Below are 21,581 nucleotides of genomic sequence, written 5' to 3' on the forward strand. Positions count from 1 at the left end.
ACTTACACTGATAAGCCCTATTAAGGGTGAAATAGTTTGTCTATAGGTGGGATCATGTCTCAGCAACATTCTGTTAAGTTCTAAATACCCAGTAAGTATAGAACTGTCTAAATTGCTGTTTTCAAACAGTTGGCTGTTCTTGGAAAGGTTATGATTGCTTCCATTTTTAAAGTAAAGCAAAATAACAATCATCATAATGATATCATTATAATACAGTAAGATCAAATGCAACAATTTGAACAATATAATTTTTGACTTCTTGTGCTGTTTGAAGTCCCCATAGATCGTGTGATGAAGAGCTTTGCCATACAAGAGAATCTCCCAGCTGTGATGACAGTCACCGCCCATCAGGAATATCCTGCTCTGAACGGAATCCGAGTACTCAGCCTACTGTGGATAATTTCGGGTCATACTAGCCAATTGGCAAGTGTGTTTAATATTGGTACGTGTGTTAGCTTTATAATAGAAATGAGTCCTTGATATGTTAGTGTGTTGATTCAGAGCATGCATAAGGCAATCTGTGGGTCTCCAGCCTCGCCCGACAGACAGGCCATAATGGAGCTTGTACATAAACAATAGCTTAAGACCACAGGCTGGCTCTCTCTGTTTTAGACAGTGACTTGGACCTTCTTTCCTTTCATAACAGAACAATGTTGTTTATTTAAGACACCATTATGTTTCCCGCTGCACACTGCCATATTTCTACAAAACTCCAGCACGGACCCCAAATTCCAGCAACAGCCTACCGACTATGAATTGACACTCTGCTGTCATGGGAAGAAGAGCAATAATTGCTAAGCAAAATAAAATCTTACACCTGTACGAGTATCTATCACTATGTTATATCTCCAAAACATGAGTTTATGGTGGGACTTGAGACCAAAAGAAGCACCTATGTCCAAGAACAGTATGAGCCTATCTAAAATGATTAAGGGTGTCATTAACGAGAACTGGCATAACCAAAATACCCAGGGCTGTGGTGGTTAAAATATAATGAGACAGATGACTGTGAGGAATAATAGCACAGCTCGATGGTACCTTTTAGAAGCCCTTACACTACTCCCATGGTTTTTCTGTGTTTGCTGAATGTAAATCCTAATTTATGTTCATATGTTGTGTGTAAGGACAACTGCACATGTCTGATTCACATATTCTATGCTCTAGGCTCAATTGTTCTCCTTTACTTTGCGGCCCAAACGATCGGGACCATGACCATATATAAATCATCGTCCCGATCGTATATAGTACATGACCATAGTCGCAAGCAGAGTGATTGACAGTTCAGGGGCGTTTGGGGAAGGTAACGTGGAGTGCCGCCAGAAATGCAGGCATGTCGCTGCCTGCGTCTGTGATTCCATACGCACAAAACATGGCTCTGGAGTCTCCGTTCTGGTGGCCATTCTGCGCGACTATAGGTTTACTCTGGAAGCCGTAAGGATGTACTTATGCAGCTGCATATTAGTGCGGAGTTGCTTGGATTCGGGATGGCGTCTGTGGGCGTCTCTATACAAATCCCGGTGTCTGTGACATTGGCATGCTTTGCATAACCTCTGCATACACACATGCAGCAGCAGCAATAGCGTACATCGCTGAATCAGGTCCAGTATTAGCAGATATGAGCAGTTTTCCCATTCTGAATGCTGCCCTGAATCCACACAGCATATCGGGGCCACAGAGGGATTTCTAGAGAATGTGGCGGGATTTCTGCACTACTGTAGTAGTCTGGCTGGCCCCGCCCCCGTTTGTTGGCCACGCCCCCCCAGTCAAGCCGATCTGGCTGCTCCCTCCCGGAAGGGGCAGCTAGATAGTCGGCAAGCATGCACTACTGTAGTAGTCTGTAGTACCTGCCATGTTTTATGCCAATATTATAGCTCTTTTCTTTTGGCATAAAATCGTAGGTTCTTTTTAATATCCATTCTGCAGCCCTGACATAAGCGCTACATTACATCCGCAATACAATGGGTGTATTTACAGTTTCACGTATATTAAAGATATGTGGACCTTAGTCATTTTTTTTTATCATTATTGTATTTTTTAAAGCCAGTCATCACCCTCATCTAGTTGATTAAGGTGAATGTTAGATTTTAAATATGGCCTCCACAAGCATTGGTTGTCTCTCACTAGAAACTTTGTGGGCCCCTTCCAAATTTTGTTATGGGCTCACAGATTTGTAGGTAAAACCTCCTTGGCCATTGTTCACCAGCAATGTCCATTGGCAGATATTCTCAAGTTCCTGTTTCTGTTGTAACATGGGCGCATTGAAAATTGTTCTATTCTGCCACCCATTGGCACAATCCTGCTGTGCTTAATGTTACATCTGGCACTGGCTGCCATGCTCAGTAATACCCCTTTTACACCAAAATCCCGGGTCCGACCCTGGAATTTGAACACTGGTCAATCCCGGGTCGAACTCGGCTTCAGACCCGGTCTACACTGCAACTTGACCCGGGTTATTCCCGGGTTTGCCCCGTTCACACTGAACCCGGGTAATCCCTGCTTTTCTCTATAGAAGTAATTAAAAATGGTCTGTTTTAAGGTCTGACAAAGATGGTCACAAAAGGCAACAAAAGAGAGGGGTGGGGAATGCTTACAGCATTGCTACAGACTGCTGTTCTGGCTGTGGCAGGCTGTGTATCAGCCTGCGTTTGTGGCTGCTGTCCTGGCTGTGGCAGGCTGTGTATCAGCCTGCGTTTGTGGCTGCTGGTCAGGCTGTGGTGCAGGTTGCTGTTCTGGCTATGGCAGGCTGTGTATCACCTGCGTTTGTGGCTGCTGGTCACAGGCTGTGTGCCTGCCTGCTTTTGTGGCTGCTGGTCAGGCTGCTGTTCTGGCTGTGGCAGGCTTTGTATCAGCCTGTGTTTGTGGCTGCTGGTCAGGCTGTGGTGCAGGTTGCTGTTCTGGCTATGGCAGGCTGTGTATCACCTGCGTTTGTGGCTGCTGGTCAGGCTGTGGTGCAGGTTGCTGTCCTGGCTATGGCAGGCTGTGTGCCTGCCTGCTTTTGTGGCTGCTGGTCAGGCTGCTGTGGTGCAGGAGGTTAGGCAGGCAAGCGATGGCTTCATGTGTATCTCTCTGCAGGGCACTGACAAATTACATCATCTGCCGGTGCCCCAGAAGCTCCAATCAGCATCTTTCAGAGCTAGCCGGGTCAAATAAGCAGGGTAGCACCCGTTCACACTGCCGCATGACACGGGAACAACCCGTGTTCAACCCTGCTCTCAACCTGAGTAAGATTCCCGGGTAAATCAACCCGGGAAATTTTTCTGGGAGCCGTTCACACAGAGCATCGACCCGGATCGACCTGGCAATAACCCGGGTTATTCGGTTGGTGTAAAAGGGGTATAAGTCAAATGACTGAATTTTAAGTATTCAGTGAAAGTGGTGATTAGGGGGTATATTTACTAAAGCGTTTTTAGAAGTGGAAATGTTGCCTATAGCAACCAATCAGATTCTACTTAACATTTAACTAACACCTTCTAGAAGATAATAGCTAGAATCTGATTGGTTGCCAGGGGCAACATCTCTACTTCTAAGAACTCTCACTTTAGTAAATTTAGCACGTTGCCTCTAGCAACCAAACAGATTCTAGCTAATTTCTTTTTTAAGGTGCTAGATAAATGTTAAATAGAATCTGATTGGTTGCTATGGGCCTATGGACATCTCCTCTTCTAAAAACCTGAACTTTAGTAAATATACCCCAAGGAGTCTCAGTTATGTTTTTTTTTTATGCAGATAATCCTTTTGAATGGAGATCAAGAGTACTAGAGAAACCGGTATATTTGTACACATTGAGTGGTCCTGTGTATCTCGGTGTGGACTCCTTTTTCTTCCTAAGGTAACAGCAATTTATGTGTTTTGCTTTCACTCTCTTTAATTTTATTTTATTGGTATAGAAGAATCTGAAATTACACTTTGAATAGGACACCGTCAAATACATCCCTCCAGACAGCATAAGGGGCCTACGTCTTTATGCAAATGTCGTGTCCAATTTGTAAACTGACACGCCACCTGTTACTTCCTAGGAACGCCCACTTACATTCTCCGTGCGTCCTATTCTCTGCTGGGTCTCTGTGCATAGGAAATAGGGACAAATGCGCTGTGCAACTCAGACACATGTGCAGACTTAAAACATCGGCTGTTTGTGTGCGATATCGACACTGCCCCACCTCAGAATCAGGTCCGAGGTGTGGTGAGGATGTGGAATGTTGTGTGGTGAGGATGTGGAATGTTATGTGGTGAGGATGTGGAATGTTATGTGGTGAGGATATGGAATGCTGCGTGGTGAGGATGTGGAATGTTATGTGGTGAGGATGTGGAATGCTGCGTGGTGAGGATGTGGAATTTTGGTGATGAGGATGTGGAATGTTGTGTGGTGAGGATGTGGAACTAATAATTTCTTCACTTTAGAAAATATTGGGGATACAACTGCAGATGTAGAGCTCAAAATAAATTCAGTTTTGGATGTCGTTCAGGTTTTTAAGTGTGAAATATTCAGCTGAGTAAAGTTCCAAGAATGTTGCCAACCATCTCCCATCCCTTCAGTCATTACAGATGAAGTTTATTGAACTAAAGTAATGTACAGCAATCAGGCTGAAAAAGCCATTCCCGGGGTTGGGTATAGGGATCCCAGCAGTTGGGATGCTGGCATTTAGAATACAGACAGCGGCATCCCGACAGTCAGAATCCCCACCCAATTAGGTAAGTGTCCTAACCCTTACCCCTAACCCTCCCCCTAACCATAACCCACCTTTCCCGCAGGCTAACCCTAACCCTCCCCCCCTAGTGCCTAACTCTAACCCCTAAACCCAACCCTCCCCTTAACCCTAATACTTACCATCAGGATTCTGCTGCCAGGATTCCGACTGTTGTCCCGGCTGGAGGTGGCGTTATCCAGGGTCTCCCCCGGTTACCGGCCTCCTGCTCCGCTCTAACGGGGAGACTTGTCAGTCTGCACCGCGGCCCGCATGGTACGCAGCTGAGGCGCCCTTCACTATGTGGCGCCTTACGCAGCTGCGTACCATGCGTGACAGGAGAACCGGCCCTGCATGTTGTATTGTCCAATATATGTTTTTCCATATATCGCCTATCTTCAATTCCCAAACAGGTTAAAACAAGACCCAGCGAATGTGAACCAGGCGAAAAGTGCAGGATGAATTGGGGGAATCACTCTGTACCCCAGAAAAAGATGGGATGACCTCGGAAATAATTATGGTAGTTTAGTATTAGCCCTAATTGGACTAGTTAGGGTAATTAAGTGGTGGTAATTGGTTGCTAATAGCGTCTTGGTAAAAGTGGTGAAGAATGGCATAAAGTAGTGTTTTTTGGAGCAGATAGGGCCGGCCCCGACAACATGAAAATTGTAATAAAATATAAAAAGCACCAGGTCAGGTGATGTTAATTAGGAGATCCAATAAGGTAGCAGTGTTAATCTCTTTTTGCCAGCAAAAGGTGTATTACAGAGAACAATAGGAAAAATAGAAAGTTAGGGGCGTCAAATTCAATACCGAGCTCTGCTGCTCCTTTCACACTTACAGTAAGTGGAGGAAAATTAGTGAGAGATCTGCCAGCATCGTAACCCCTAAAGATAATTAGTCAACACAGTGGTCTTGGTCATAAAAACCCAATTACTACTATCTGCTGTCATGTCTAGGACATTGGACAGCAAATGAATGAATAGATAGTAAGAGATGGGAACCACTGGGAGGTATAAGATATAGTGGAAATGTTTCCAATATTACAGGTAAGTAGTATGCTTCTTAGATGTAGATCATTTACAACCTAATATCATAGGTTTAGAGACTTTAAAGTGAAAAATAATGTTGAAGCATATTAAGGGCTCTATTTATTAACATTATTTTTACTAAAATAAAGTGAAAAAGGCTGTTTTCACACCCATTATTTTAGTATCACCTAAAGTTACTAAAGGGCAATTGGAGTAGAATTCGTAAAATTCTACTCCAACCCCTAAGTATCACTTATTTTTAGTAATCAGATCGCATTTCCCATAATTGTAATGGGAAATGTGATCTGGCCAGAGTTACTAAAAATAAATTGTAAAAAAATACCGGGGAAAGCCCTGTGATAATAACGCCACCTGGAGGTGGCGTTATCCAGGGTCTCCCCCGGTTACCGGCCTCCTGCTCCGCTCTAACGGGGAGAGCAGAGCCGGGAGTCGGTCCCAGTAATCAGCTGTGTGGTCTAAACAGACCGCAAGCTGATTACTGTAAAAAAAAAAGAAAAAAAAATTGTCAAAATTTTTTTTTTACTTACCTGACTCCATGGACCGGTGAACGGGCCTCCGGTGATGTCTCCCCTCCGGTCAGCTGGTCTCCCATAGTGCACTGCGGCCCGGTCATCAGGTGATCAGGTCACGGAGATCACTTGATCGGAGGCATGGAGGTCATCACCGGAGGCCCGGATCATGCAGGTAAGTGTAATTAAGGGGGAGGGAGGGTCGCGGGGGGGGGTTAGGAGTTGTGGGGGTGGGGCTTAGCGCCGGGGGGGAGGTAGCAGCGGTGGCTGGTCAGCGCATGTGCGGGCACTTTGTCACAGTATTTTTTGCGAAAATACCGTGACTAGTGTGCGTAGGGGATTCGCAGGGACAGAGCTTTATCACAAGCTCTGTCTCTGCAAGGGATTTGTAGTAAATCCCTGTTATATTGCCTGAATTCGCAATGCAATTTCAGTCGATAATATCACACTACAATCTGCATTCAATATGCGGATTGTAGTAAGTAGAGCCCCATATCTCAGTTAACAGTGTGATAGAAAAGTAGGGGCTAAAGATTCCACAACCAGGCTTCTGCTGCTCGGTCTCATGCAACATTGCAGAGTAGGAGGAGTGAGAGATCTGCTGGTGTAGTAGTCCAGAGAGAAAAAAGTTAAGAAGAGGTTCCCTTCATCAACCCCAATTTCTGCTGTTAGTTTGTCATACCTGCCAGCATTGGACAACAAATTAGTGAATTATCAGATTGGTATGGGAGCCTCTTAGAATTAAGACCGTAAAGTCACACTTAAACTGTTAATGTAATAATTATCACTGGTATATACAAAAGGTCATGTTAATGCGATCTCAAAATTGATATATTTGGTCGCAAGAATACATCAAAAGGGTATGTCTCATTTGAATGCGGCAATTTTATCCAGTCAGGTTGTATCTAAAACCCAATATATTCAGGCATCAGTAATATGTCGCTGATGGTGATTGAATCAACGTGTCATTATCAGTCCAACGCATAGGTAATCAGCATAACCAAAATAATGTTCTAATCTAGGATATCTATTAATATCAGCAAAAGTTGCTGTACATAAAAGAACATATTATACATCAAATAATAACCAGTGATAGATGGTCCACAATAATATATATCATTCCTATCAAAGAGCAATATGAATTAGCTGAAAATCAGTGTAATTCAGCTTATGTATCAATATAAAATAATCTCTGTATGTATGATGTAAAAAACCCTGTTCTTTATTGAAAGAAACAGGAAAACGCTAGGCAATGAGAGGGTGAATCCTAAATAGCCACCGTAGGTATTATCCTGACAAATAAATTAATCAGATTGGCATATTGGCAATGAAAGGGTAAATCCTAAATAGCCGCAGTGTGCTATTACCATGCCATGCAAATCAAATAAGGAGGTAACCTCCAAAGTACATTGTGTATGAATACATGACCTGTTGTTGGGGTGCCCCGTCCTGCGCAGTAACGGGACCACCCTGCTCCGTGCCGACGCGTGCTTCGCCTCATGGGCTTGATCACGTGGGATGCAGCTCAGTCTAGTTCCCAGTATCCAGGGTCTATGTACATTCCTATATGTACATAGACCCTGTACATATACATCATTCATATAGAGATTATTTTATATTGATACATAAACTGAATTACACTGATTTTCAGCTAATTCATATTGCTCTTTGATAGGAATGATATATATTATTTTGGACCATCTATTACTGGTTATTATTTTATGTATATTATGTTCTTTTATGTACAGCAACTTTTGCTGATATTAATAGATATCCTAGATTAGAACATTATTTTGGTAATGTTGATTACCTATGCGTTGGACTGATAATGACACGTTGATTCAATCACCATCAGCGACATATTACTGATGCCTGAATATATTGGGTTTTAGATACAACATGACTGGATAAAATTGCCGCATTCAAATGAGACATACCCTTTTGATGTATCCTTGCGACCAAATATATCAATTTTGAGATTGCATTTACATGACCTTTTGTATATACCAGTGATAATTATTACATTAACAGTTTAAGTGTGACCTTACGGTCTTAATTCTAAGAGGCTCCCATACCAATCTGATAATTCACTAATTTGTTGTCCAATGCCGGCAGGTATGACAAACTAACAGCAGAAATTGGGGTTGATGAAGGGAACCTCTTCTTAACTTTTTTTTCTCGGGACTACTACACCAGCAGATCTCTCACTCCTCCTCCATTGCATTGTTGCATGAGACCGAGCAGCAGAAGCCTGGTTGTGGAATCTTTAGCCCCTACTTTACTATCCCACTGTTAACTGAGATTTAATATGCTTAAACATTATTTTTCACTTTAAAGTCTCTAAACCTATGATCTGCATGATTATTTATATCTAAGAAGCATACTACTTACCTGTCATATTGGAAACATTTCCACTATATCTTATACTTCCCAGTGGTCCCCATCTCTTACTATCTATTCACTCATTTGCTGTCCAATGTCCTAGATATGACAGCAGATAGTAGTAATTGGGTTTGATGATCAAGACCACTGTTGACTAATTATCTTTAGGGGTTACGATGCTGGCAGGTCTCTCACTCCTTTTCCTCCACTTACTGTAAGTGTGAAAGGAGCAGCAGAGCCCGGTATTGAATTTGATGCCCCTAACTTTCTATTTTTCCTATTGTTCTCTGTAATACACCTTTTGCTGGCAAGAAGAGATTAACACTGCTACCTTATTGGATCTCCTAATTAACATCAACTGACCTGTTGCTTTTTATATTTTATTACATGTTTCAGTCCTTTTTATTTAATTGTTATATATATTAAAAGTTATGTTTTAAGTAATGAAATTTGAGCTTAGATATAAGTGAAGCTGTTTGAGTGCACCCCTTATAGAGATCTTCGTTCTTTTCTTTGAACCAACACATATTGCTTTTCATTACCCTATTCATTACTCTAGGTAGCACCACCATCCCACCTTATTTGAGGCATTATTTATACCGGGACCCACATTGGAGGTGGTTATAGCATTTTCATTACAATCAGGATATACCTTAATTTTGTTTACTAACATCCATCTTGGAGCAGTGCGGTGACATTTATCCCCCTCCTCTTTCCCTTCATTTTCGATACTTTTGGCGACCCTGGGCCAGATTCAGCAGCCTACGCAATTGCATCTACATACGCGGATTGGCCGTTTGTTCAGTACTGCGCATGCACCACACTGCGATTACAGATGCACATAGGAATCCATCGCAGAGCGAGCATTTTGGGGATGGTGACAGGGGAGTGGTCAGAGAAACACAGACATGCCTGTCCATTTGAACACCGTTGCCTGGGGTGCATAAGTTAGCCACTGCAATTGCCTAAGCAGCTTGAGAGCCCTCTGCCTGCGACGAGACTTGCAGATTCTGCGGCGGGTCAGACCTGCTGTTATTGTGCATGCTGGCCTGGTGTGCTTCCATGGTACCGATGTGTATGCAGGACTGAGAGGTGTTATGAGAAAGTAGCAGTGGGCGTCTCTATGCTGGCTGAGCTGTGCCAGGCATAGCATATTATCACAGCTGCATTGCAACAGATTACACAGCTGCAATTGCAGTTGCGATCCATACTGAATCAGGCCCCCTGTTCGCTAAGCTGTGACCGTTCCGGTAGCATTACAGTACCATGATAAGCATCGTACCACCTAAACCTCTGAGTTGGGTGTGGGTTGTCGAACACCCTGATCTATCTAGTGTCTTGGACATAGAACATGAATAAAACGGGAACTGTGAGCATAAGCTCTGTCTGTGCTATAGCAAGATGAGGCTGCAACATATATTGTTGGACGGACGTCTTTTCAACTATGGTCATGAGGCGAGTGATGAAGAAGAAGATGATGTCTCTATCCAATGAAGAATATAACTGTCAATCGTAAGATGAAACTAAATAATAATGGAGTGCATAATCCAATAATGATACTTAGGAGGATGAAGACAATGATGTTCGTAGTAGTCCTAAACTATATAATGTTTGGTAGCAAGACAAAGATTAGGATAAACACAGATAAGTGCAATAGAGGAGATGATTAGTCCCAGAAATATAGAGGAGTTTAAAGCCGAACCTGTAGCTCGGGCAGGACCACTGAACTGGTGGTTAGCACCATGTATGTGTCGTGCAGTATGTAGTGGTTACTCACACTTACCATGGATGCTGATCAGTTCTGTACTCTTGGAAGACGCTTGGGATGTGGATCAAAGACCCGAATGACCTGCTTGGTTCTCCAGTGAGTCTCTTCTGTAGTTTGCGGTGTCGAAGTAGTAAGAACAGTAGGCAGCTGGAACAATTTAAATAGAATAAGTCTACAAACAACTAGACTGCTCTTATACCTACTGTGGACCTCTGAATGTGACCTGGATCTCTGGTAGCTTGTTCTGGATTTCTGGCAGTTTCCTCTCCCGAAATAACAGACAGGTTGTCTGGAACTGTACCTTGCCACCAATAGAGCTGCTGCATAGGTTCTCGGAGTGTCCTGTGACAAATGCACCCTGCAGAGCCACCTGGAGCTTCCTAAGATGATGCTCCAGGCAGCACTCTTCTCCCTGGTGCCAGTGGGGCCACCCCCAAACGACAGGTGTTCTCATGGGAACGCCTTTGTTTGGGCAGCCACACCCCCAGCCTGCCCCCTCGCCATGATATAATGATGTCGCAAGTTCAGGGGGAAGGAACGGCACAGGGAGAAAAACCACCCTGCTCCAGCGCTGCAATAGAGGTGTGAAGTCTCTCTATACCGTCATCAAATTCATACATCTAATTTTTAAACTATAGCAAGTTTTTTTTTTATTGTTTGTAGCACATTGTATTACTTTAACTTATTGAAGTGCTTAAGATTTTTGAGTTTATTTATATAGTGTATAGTTCCTGCCCTGTTATACATTATTGGAATGTTAGAAATCATTAACGAGTTCTGTGACTACATAAAAGCACTGGACTGTAGCTGAGTGTATTATTCCTTATATATATACTGAGGTGATTATATCAGAACTCACCAATTATAAGTAGAGATGTGCGGTTTGTTTTTTTCTCGGATATGTTCAGACCTCAAAAACGGCATCATATTGGCTATCCGGCTGTCACGTGTTTTGGATAGCCAATAAAATAAATCCGAACTAACCCGAACTTGCGATAATTTGGCGATAAGAACCAAATAAAACCGAACCCGCACATCTCTACTTATAAGTAATGACATCAGAGTTCACTGTTTATATAAATAGTATAATCATTCATTTGTACAGAATTATTATTAATAAAAATCAGTTGTCTATTATAGTATTGTATTTCATATTAAACCATGAAAGATATAGCTGCAGTCTATATATTCTTTACATTAATTGTATATATTATTTAGTAATGGTTCCCTCTTTGCCACAATGTTTTACATTTTGCTCATATAAAAGTCACTTGTGCATAAGTGACACATTTATTACTTTAAGCTTAAATTCTTCTTTGCAATATTTACTAATTTCCTGGCAAAAATGACAGCACATTTTAATCTCCCAGTTGTCGAACGCTTGAACCCACCAATCGCCTTTGCACCCACTTATAAAGAGTCTTTTTTAATTATTAAGGTTTATTTGTGCCACCAACTTCAAACTTTCCCAGATACGGAGATGAAATGGGGACGGAATGTGTCCTGCTGTTACAGGGGGAAGTGATTATGTGCAATATGATAATGTCTAACCTAAAATGTCAGCAAACGTCAGTCTAACAGGGTCACCGTGGTTACTAGAAAAGACACACATAAGCTGCTGATTAGCCCTCTCCTGGGTAACCGTGACACCACTTGAAGATGGCATTTTGATAAATCTAGCAGAGCGGACACGGACATTAAAGACTTTCTAGAAAACACTAATTACTACCCTCCTTCCCCAAACTAAATTGAGAATGACATGAATCTGACTTTAGCACATCGGTCTTCACTACCCAAGCTGAATTAATTTATTTATTAGAGGTGTACGCCGAACCCTGTGGTTTTGGTTTTGGAGCCGGATTCTTCTTTGTGTACTGGTTTTGCAAAACCACCCTCACGTGTTTTGGTTTTGGTTTTAGATCTGTATTTAAGAGAAAAAAAAAACACAGCTAAAATGACGTAATTTTGACCAGTCAGCGTGCATGCCAAAAGCCGAGTTCGGATTTTAAATCCGAGTTCCGAGCAGCAGGAAGATCCGAACCGGAACTCAGTTCGACTTGGCAGAGCCGTAACCAGGGCTCTGAGCACACTGTGCCGGCCCCTCCCCCTTCTGCTCATGACATCATGCAGAAGGGGCAGAGCCACCGCTACGCAGTAGTACAGCAGTGCCTGGAGCGTCTTCTAGGAGCTCCAGGTACTGCTGTACTACCAGGTACCGTGGGCGCCGGGCAGCTGTAATTATGGCAGGGTGCGCCTGCCTGTAGCGTCCTGTAGCACTGCTGCAGTGATAGTGGCTGCAGAGTGGCGTTCCATGCACCCTCCAGCTAGGTTCGACTCGTAACCCCTAAATTTGGTTGTTGTCATTTCTCTTACAACCGGACCCGCTCATCAATATCATTTATTTTAATACTATGAAAACATTTACATGCAAAATGGTCCATGAACCAGGGGCCTAATTCAGGGATGTATGGAACTCCGATGTTAACGTCCATCTCCGATGGTTTTAGATCTGCACACGCGCAAAAGCCCCACTGCGAGTGAGCAGATCTCGTCCTGAGGCATTATTCGCTGTTCCCTGGACGCCGCACCCTGCTTGACAGGCTGCAGGCATTCCCGAGGTGGAGCTGGGCACTGTTTTCCAAAAACGGAGACGTGACACCTCTGTTTTGTGGGAGTACAGAGGATACTGATTTTTTTTTACCGCGGCAGTGGAGATGAAGCGGTCATTAGTCTTCGGATGCAGCCCTTGGATCTGCGATGTTGGCGGTAGGCGTCTTTTTACATTAGATGCCTCCTGCGTCATTAGCATAATTTTACACAGCCTCCGAATAAGGCCCCTAATTAGGTAGAGCATAGCTATTTTATTATTTATTTCTTTATTATTTTTAAAAAGCAAAGTCTATTCTTTTGACCCAATCTCCAATATTAAACATCTTTAATTGGCCAGTGGGCAGTGTGAATGAGCACAGTACGAGGAGAGCCTTGATAATCTGATTTTAATTGCAATGAATTTCGATCATTCAGAATTATTAGCTTTGGGGCTACAGGTTACGGGGTTGGTTTGGAAATGACTATAAATTGCCCTAAAAAATGAAATGTGTAGTTAGCTTTATTCTAAAAGGGGACAAGATAATGTTTATAGATTCGAGTTACCGGGCAGGATATATTAATAATTCTACAGGAGTATTCAATTAGTTATGATGGGCAACAGGTGCTGGTGTTCTGTCCATTATTCCGCCAGTGACAGCACATTATGGCTAACCGAATAGCCCCTTAATACTGAGTTACAATGTGTCCTTTACCTATACACAATGGATGCAGCCATTTTGTGGGATAACTAGCATTAAGCCATTTTGTAGGATGAACTAGAATTTTACTGTATTAGTCAATTGATGCAGCTATTTCCAGGGACAATGAATATGTGTATTCATCGATGCTGATTCTGCTGTATTTCCATTAGAGCTTAACACCATTATATTTTATTTTAGTGGATTTCTGGGTGCCAAATCATTTCTAAACGTGACTGAACAATCTGGAAATGAAGTAACTTTGGCTATGATGATGCGGTATGTCTACAAAAGATTAAGGAGGTAAGTTTCTGTCTCGTATGCGTAAGATAATATTTCAGGGATCGTGCTACAAAAGTTACATTTTGTCAAACAACATCCTTTAGAATTCAGTGTGTAATTCAGATTAATCTCCTGGCTCACTTTCACTCTGTATAGCAATTACACAATTATACCCCTTTTACACCAGAGCAAAAACCTGGGTTTTTGCTGGGTGTACCCAGGTCGCAGCTCAGTGTAAAAGGGTCCCTGAAAAATAACCCAGCTCAAGTGACTCAGCAATCCAACCCAGGTAGCTACCAGGGTTGGACCCAGGATGGATCCGGGTAATGGTGCAGTGTAAACGGTGCAACCTGGGTTATCTGACCTGGGTCATGCCTAAACTGAGCTGATTGGTGGTTGTGGGGCATTCACCTCCCACTTTTTATGACCTCACAGGTTTAGCAGGGCAGACCTGAGTTCAGTGTGAACAGAGCTGACCTGGGAGTAACCCAGATCGAAGGTGCAGTGTAAATGGGTCTGACCAGGGTTGGAACCATGTCCAAAAACCCAGGTCGGACCTGGGTTTTTGGTGGAAAAGAGGTATTAGTCTAATGGGTCTATTTACTATGCAGTGTTAGGAGACAGAGTGAAAAGTGATAAGAAAGTGATAAGGTGCCAGCCAATCAGCTCCCAACTGTCATCTCACAGACTGTGTTTGCAAAATGACAGTTGGGAGCTGATTGGCTGGCACCTTATCACTTTCTTATCACTTTTCACTGTGTCTTCTAACACTGCTTAGTAAATAGACCCCTAAATGTGCCACCACATGATGCGACTTTGAAGGGCGTTTAGGCCATTTTAGCGGAGGAAAATTATAGCATCCATGTTGTATGAGCACGAAGAGGCTGATTCTGGGTCACACGCAAAAGCGAAAGCAGTAGCGTGTATTGGTGGTTGCCCATCTGCGAGTTTATGCAAATGGCCCACAAACACCTTCCCTTGTGTACATCCGTGCAAGGACTGAGACGCCTACTTTTAGCACCCGTGCACGCTGTAATACCGATTGGTGCATCCTTATACGCTTCCATTGGTCGCACTGTCAAAGCTGTATATTTGGCTGAGACAAGATCAGTTTAAAATTGGATCGCAGCGACGCCATTTTGCGACTGGCCGCCAGACGCCATCTTGGAAATGAGATCGCAAGACGACATTTTTGCGAATGGCCGCCTAGGCGCCATTTTCAATAAACTCACTTTAGTACATGTGGCGATATTACTATTAGCATCATGCGATTGCATCTGTGACCATCGCCATAAGTTATGGCGATTCATCAAAAGCCCATTTCATGACTTTACGTAGTTTGGGTGCTCTGGATAAAGTGTGTGTATTATTATAATTCCCCTAAAGGATATATTTCAGAAATGGCTGTACAGTATGTCAAAATTGGATTGCATTAGCTAAACAGAGCAAATGGCCACGTGACAACTAGTCTGTGAAGACAAGCTTCATGGACATAACGTCTGCTCTCACTCCAGGTGGCCCTGCTCGAATACAGCAAGAGGGTCGTTTGTAGCACCTTACATTAGCAGGCTTCCTACAATAAAATACCTTCAAAGCCAAGAGTGTTATCTGAGGTTTGGGTCTTGTAACTGTGCTAATTTGCATTTACACAAGAACCTGGGAGAACAAAGGACTGTACTTTTGAGCCTGGGAAGGGTGGGGGCTGCTGTGAGAGGGGGGCATGTGGAACTATAATGCTCAGCATTCCACGCTGCTAGGTGTTCTCATACACACATAAATACGCACAATTGCGCTGTTAACTAGTCACATATTAGCGAATGCATAAGACCCTGTATGAAAACGCTGAATATTAGCTCCATGCACACGCATCTGCCCCAAGTTAACTAGCATCTTTACATCAAACCCCACATACTCACACATTACATATTTACATACAAGGTTCCATAAGCTTTAAGGTATAAGATTCGAGTATGCACATTTATTATAATTGCTATGAAATAAAGATTATTTCGTAACTAAGGTTTTATATGTGATAAGTAAGCCATGTTTGGTATTGTACTGATGCATACTCTCTCAACAGTATTCCGGTAATATCGATGGAGAGATCGCAACATGCATTCTCAAGTTATGGACCGCATAGACTTCAAGCAACAAAATGTACATTATATGAACAACTGGTAGGATTTGCATGAGGCGGGAAACCAGAGACCCCCAGTTGTTGGAGGCTGGATCGTGTCTATTTGAACCAACCTGTTAAATGCCTTGTAACATATGCCCTCTCCTTTAGGACCAATGGTATTAGCAACAAACTTCTCTATTGTGTTGTTTACTTCTGGGGGGTATAAATATGTGTGCTCTGACCCTGGATTCCTAGTCTTCGTGCTGAATGCTGATTGACAAGGGGTTTCTTGCTGATGCCTAACATCTGGACCAGAGAGCGCTGCGTATGTATAATTGTACTTAGGTCTGTATAATCTCTTTGTGCCAAGATTATATGAAGATCATAGCGTGTAACTGCTGTACTTTTACTTGAATAATACTTTGTGCTTTGGAACCACAGGTTCTAGGTCTGGAGTCTTTATTTACTGTATGACTGCGTATGCAAATTAGCGTAATCCTTAGAGGTTTATAGGAAGGATATTAGAAGGTATAGGCAGGGGTATTTATAAGGTTCAAAGGCAGTATCCTTAGTTGGGGGCTGATGGTGAAGTCACTTACCCACTCACACGGCACTTACGGTTATCGATTTCTCACCAAAGGGTGGAGTGGCCACATGCAGGGTTTACCTGCAACCGCTCGGTGCTGAGAGATCACTACCCGTTTTCGTGTGAGCCAGGGACGCTGACTAGAATCCAGGGACAAGAGAGGAAAAAGTTTGTTGTCCTTTGTTGATAGAACCTAACATTTAAAGGGGTGCCGCAGTATTGGACACGCGGCTGAGTCGCAGTTTTGCGCACAGTAAAGACGCACTTTTGTGTACGCAGCTAAAGGTTGTCATACGGTTGTGTGGTAGTCGCATTATTGTGTATGCGACTGGTCGCACAATAGCGTATACGTACTTCCGGTCGTGCTGCCACGTGTTTAAACAAAGCCGTTGAGGTTTACATTCTTTTCAATTGTTGTCAATATCTGGGTTAACGTGTATTTTTCTGCACAGGAAAAAAGTGTGTAACAGTGAGTATTTGTTGGTAGGGGTAACTTGTTCCCTAAAGTTAGAGGTACCGAATGACCTTTAAGGGCTAAGTGCTAGTCGCTCGGTAAGCAGCTTACCGTTCTATACACAGTAGCAGGTGTACATGTTGTCTTTGTTGTAGAGAAGGTGTGGAAGTTGCCTATTTAAATCTTATCCGGGTGGGTGGAGTAGCCTTCTTCAAATCTTCACAGGTGTGTGGGCGCTGCCGTTAAATCGTCCACATGTAAGTGAAAGTATCTTGACTGTCTTTCACCAGTTTAAATCTTTATTGAAAAACATAGGAGTTGTCTCAGAATGGGAGCCATGCAAACAACAGAGCATACTTGCCTACCCTCCCGATTTGGTCGGGAGCCTCCCGAAAATCGGGTGCTGCTCCCGACCTCCCGGGATGTCAGGCAAGTCTCCCGGCTGCCGCCGGCCCCTCCTGTCCCACCACAAGTCTCCCGGCAGCTAAGGGGTTGGTGACGCGATTTGCGTCATTTTGGGACCGCCCCCCGCTTCACACTGCCTGTAATATCGGCAGTGTGTAGCGGGGGCGTGGCCAGAATGACGCGCTCGCGTGGCTCCGCCCCCACCCCGCCTGCAAAAAACGTCTCATCTTGCCGGCCCCACCCCCTTCTGTTGGCCACGCCCCCCAGTAATGCCGATCTGGCTGCTCTCTCCCGGAAGAGGCAGCCAGATAGTCTGCATATATGCAATAGAGATGTTAGACAATGATGTGCTGCTAATGGAAGCGCCGTTTGGATCGGCCCGTCGTATTATGCATACTAAGTACGGTACTTATGCAATAAGGTATTGTGATGTATGGCTTAAAATGACGATGAAGAGTGTTAGACCGTTTCCCAGAATTGGTAGTTTTGATAAAGATGTATTAGAAAATGTCTGGGATCACATCAGTCTGATGCGCTCCCGAGATAAAAAGGTCAAATATTATGAATGTTTAAAGTTGTGGCAGCATGAAGGGGATGCGTGGCTTAAAAATGCACAAGCGATGCAAACTAGCGTTGCGAGCGCATTGCCAGAGAATACATCCGCAACGCTGAATTGCAGTGCGGGCAAGCCGCAAAATGGCGCGCATGTGCAGCAAGGTAGCATCGCGGAAGGTATTGCCAGCAGTTCACGTGCACCACCCCCACGTTATGTGGATGGAGGTGCAAGTACAGTTATCAAAAATACCCATAAAAATGTAACAAGCAATTTGTACCCTCTCTTAAGCAACTATAAAGAAAATGTTCATGATGTGGATGATGAGCCTATTGTAATGTCTGCCATTTCCCATGCTGTACAGATGATAGATGCTGCATCACCACAATCACGAGTGGTGCCGTCATCTCCATCAGTAACAGCAAGGGAAGTGTTAATGCCCTCTGCACCCGTAGAGGAAGTTGTTAATACCATACGTAGCAGTAACAGATTAAACCCCCAGCCAGGTAACAAGGTCAAAGGTAGCAGCGCTACCGGTCTGCATCCCATTCGGACAATAATTGTTCCGAATGGAAATGCAGATGCGAACGGGGTAGTGCCCACGATTGAAGTGGTAATGCATTGTCCTTGGAAAAGAGCAGAACTAAATTCCATCATAAATGATTTCCCCGATCCCAAAAAGGAACTAGCCAAATGTTAGAGATTTTTTAGGAATTTGGGTAGTTCTCATGAGCCAACTAATAAAGATTGGCGTGTGGTGTTAAGGGCCTGTCTACCACGCAATACCGACGTGACAAAAATTTGTCACGGATTGTGTATTGGATGGTGACGTTCCCTTAACAGACCAAGTAAACCAAGATAATATTACCCGGGTTCAGACCTCACAGCCTGGCTGGAGGGGAGTCACAATAGATACCCTCATAGAATCTGCCATAGAACATGATAAAAACAGCTCAAAGAAAAGAGAGACCCAGAGCGAAAAACTAATGGCTGTCAGTATCCAAGCTCTGGAAGGAATGACTGTAACATCACAGCCAGTAGACACACCTGCACCTGAACAGTTACATGTCCTCGCCAATCCCACACCACAGCAAACACATCCTTACCCCGCATATCATACACAACCACAGGTCCCATGCTACCCACAAATTTCATACCTCCCACCATACCCTTATCCTCCATATTCCTACCCATACCCACCATCTTTCCCTCTTGCTCAACTCCCACAACAATCCTTTTATCCGCCCCGTTCAAAAAGATGTTTTAACTGTCACCAAGTGGTACACATAAGTAAGTACTGCAAAGTGAAGAACACCACACATGAACACGGGTTTTCCATGGGTTCATAGGCAACCCCACTATCTTCTCCCAGGCCTTATATGACTGTTTACAATCTTTTCAACCTGCCAATGGATCTGTTCTAATGTAAAATGGGGACGATTTATTGTTGTATTTAGGTCATGTTTAAATGATATTTAACTGTTGTGCTTTATCTCTCACACACAGGACACAAGGTTGCTAAGGATAAACGGCAGCCATGACAGGCTAAGGTCAAATACTCGGAATATTATCCAACCCAGGGGCCCAGGCATTATTTAGAGCAGTACCTATTAATAACAAGATTTAATTGCAGGAACTTGTATGCAGATACTATGGGCTTTATTCAGAGGCGGCCGTACGGTCTCACCCCTTTGAGATACGAAGATGAATAAGAATAACAGAAATTGAAAGTGTTATTAACTAACATGTCTAATGCAAACTGTCATGACATCAAACCTGGGGAATTTGTTATGATCCAAATTTTTTTGTAGCTCAGGTTGTTTGACTGATCGGTGGAAAGGTCCGTATCTGACGATACAGCATCCTCAAAGGGTGGCCAGGGAAGATACATGGGTCCATTCCACTCACTATAGGGATGTTAACCAACTGGTGGAGATACAAGGCGGAGACGAGGCCGATAACGTGGACCTGTCAATTGCGAGCTTGTGCCGGAAGGATTAAAAAGGTGACGGTGAGATACCTGAGCTAAAGAAATGTGTAGATCAGTGCTCCCAGCAATGGAGTGGTCTGCTGTGGTCATCCTAGTTCTTTCTTCCAGAGTTTTTGTCGTGATGATCTGTTTGGGGATACCCAGTTTCTGTGATGGAGGACCGATAGAGGAGATGGGAGCTGATGGCATCGCTGATGGAGTGGAGTCAGAAGGAGTGCAATGCCAATCAGGGGAGTGTCTGACCAATCTTAGTACTGTTATTGTTAAGAGAGCTGTTATTCCGGATACTCGGGGATGGTGTTGAGGTTTATCATCTGAAGATTCCTGTATTTGTGAGCTTTGTGGGTCCCTAGTTGATGAGAATTGTATCCAACGGTGCCAGCCTAAATATAACCCGTACTGGGGTGGGTATCCTTTAGAGGATTATCATAGCATGGTAGGCAAAGTGGTAAATCAAACTGATTGCTGGGTGTGTTCACAGGGACAGCATAATGTAGGGTTGGTGCCATTTCCGCTGAATATCACGGAAATTTTAGAATTACAGAAAGGGAAAACATTGGATGGAAAATTCCTCTCATCCAAACCACCTCATTTCAAACTCTATCAACTCCAAGTAGATAGATCACTTTTGTGTTTAAACATAACCAACCCCAATAAACCTGGGATTTCGGAAGTTACAGGGAATAATCAGACGATGACCTTCTCACAAAGAGCTGATAATGAGTCCATAAACCATGATCTGTTATACTCAATTAAATCTAGTGGGAGACATTTTAGGTACCGGTATGCATTGAGTTCCACCAAAGAAATTTTTGGTAAGGTGCCAGATGGTTATTGTGCTAAAATAATACAACCAGAAACTTGCATGTACCAGATGGAAGACCCAGAAATAGGATTGTTTGCAAAGGAAATGTGCTTAATGATAATGATGCATACCATTCCTTATGTTCTACCTGATAATGTATATTTTATATGTGGAAGAAAAGCGTATAAGTGGCTCTCCCCGAGTTGCGAAGGTTTGTGTTACCTGGTAAGAGTAGTCCCAGAAGTTATGACCCTCACACATGTTGAAATGCTTGGTATACATAAAAACACACCGTCACCATATCTTCACACACAATATGAACACAGAGGCAAATGAAATATGATACCTGGTGACGTGCACAAAGCCACTCAGTTAATTAGTGAGACAACTGGCTTTCAAGTTTTAGTCACATTGGATCCCACCAGGATTGCTTCGGGGTACATTAAACTTTAGATATATTCAGGAACTTGCTAAATTGATAGATAATATCACCGAGATGTACGATGACACATTCAGGTATACAGGGAGAGAATTGCAAGCGTACAAGAAAGAACTGGTGCAACACAGGCTAGTGTTAAATTATTTAACTGCTGTTACTGGAGGGTATTGCATAACGTTGGCCACCCAATTTGGAGTAAAATGTTGCACCTATGTCACCAATGATACCAGCAACCCTAAGGAAGTGATAGACCGGAAGATGGATG

General features: G+C 43.4%; 1 protein-coding gene across 1 annotated transcript in view; it reads left to right on the forward strand.

Moving 5' to 3' along the window:
• The first annotated feature begins 291 nt into the window (after nucleotides 1-291).
• The window catches only part of LOC148519509 (O-acyltransferase like protein-like), a 48,556-nt gene continuing 27,266 nt past the window's right edge, over nucleotides 292-21,581 (forward strand). Inside the window, exons 1-3 of the mRNA XM_088476476.1 lie at nucleotides 292-442; nucleotides 3,727-3,829; nucleotides 13,885-13,986. Of these exons, the coding sequence (XP_088332602.1) occupies nucleotides 292-442; nucleotides 3,727-3,829; nucleotides 13,885-13,986 (356 nt within the window). The remainder of the gene's footprint in view (nucleotides 443-3,726; nucleotides 3,830-13,884; nucleotides 13,987-21,581) is intronic.

The sequence above is a fragment of the Taudactylus pleione genome, unplaced genomic scaffold (assembly GCF_031769625.1).
Source record: "Taudactylus pleione unplaced genomic scaffold, aTauple2 ptg000189l, whole genome shotgun sequence".
Taxonomy (NCBI): Eukaryota; Metazoa; Chordata; class Amphibia; order Anura; family Myobatrachidae; genus Taudactylus; species Taudactylus pleione.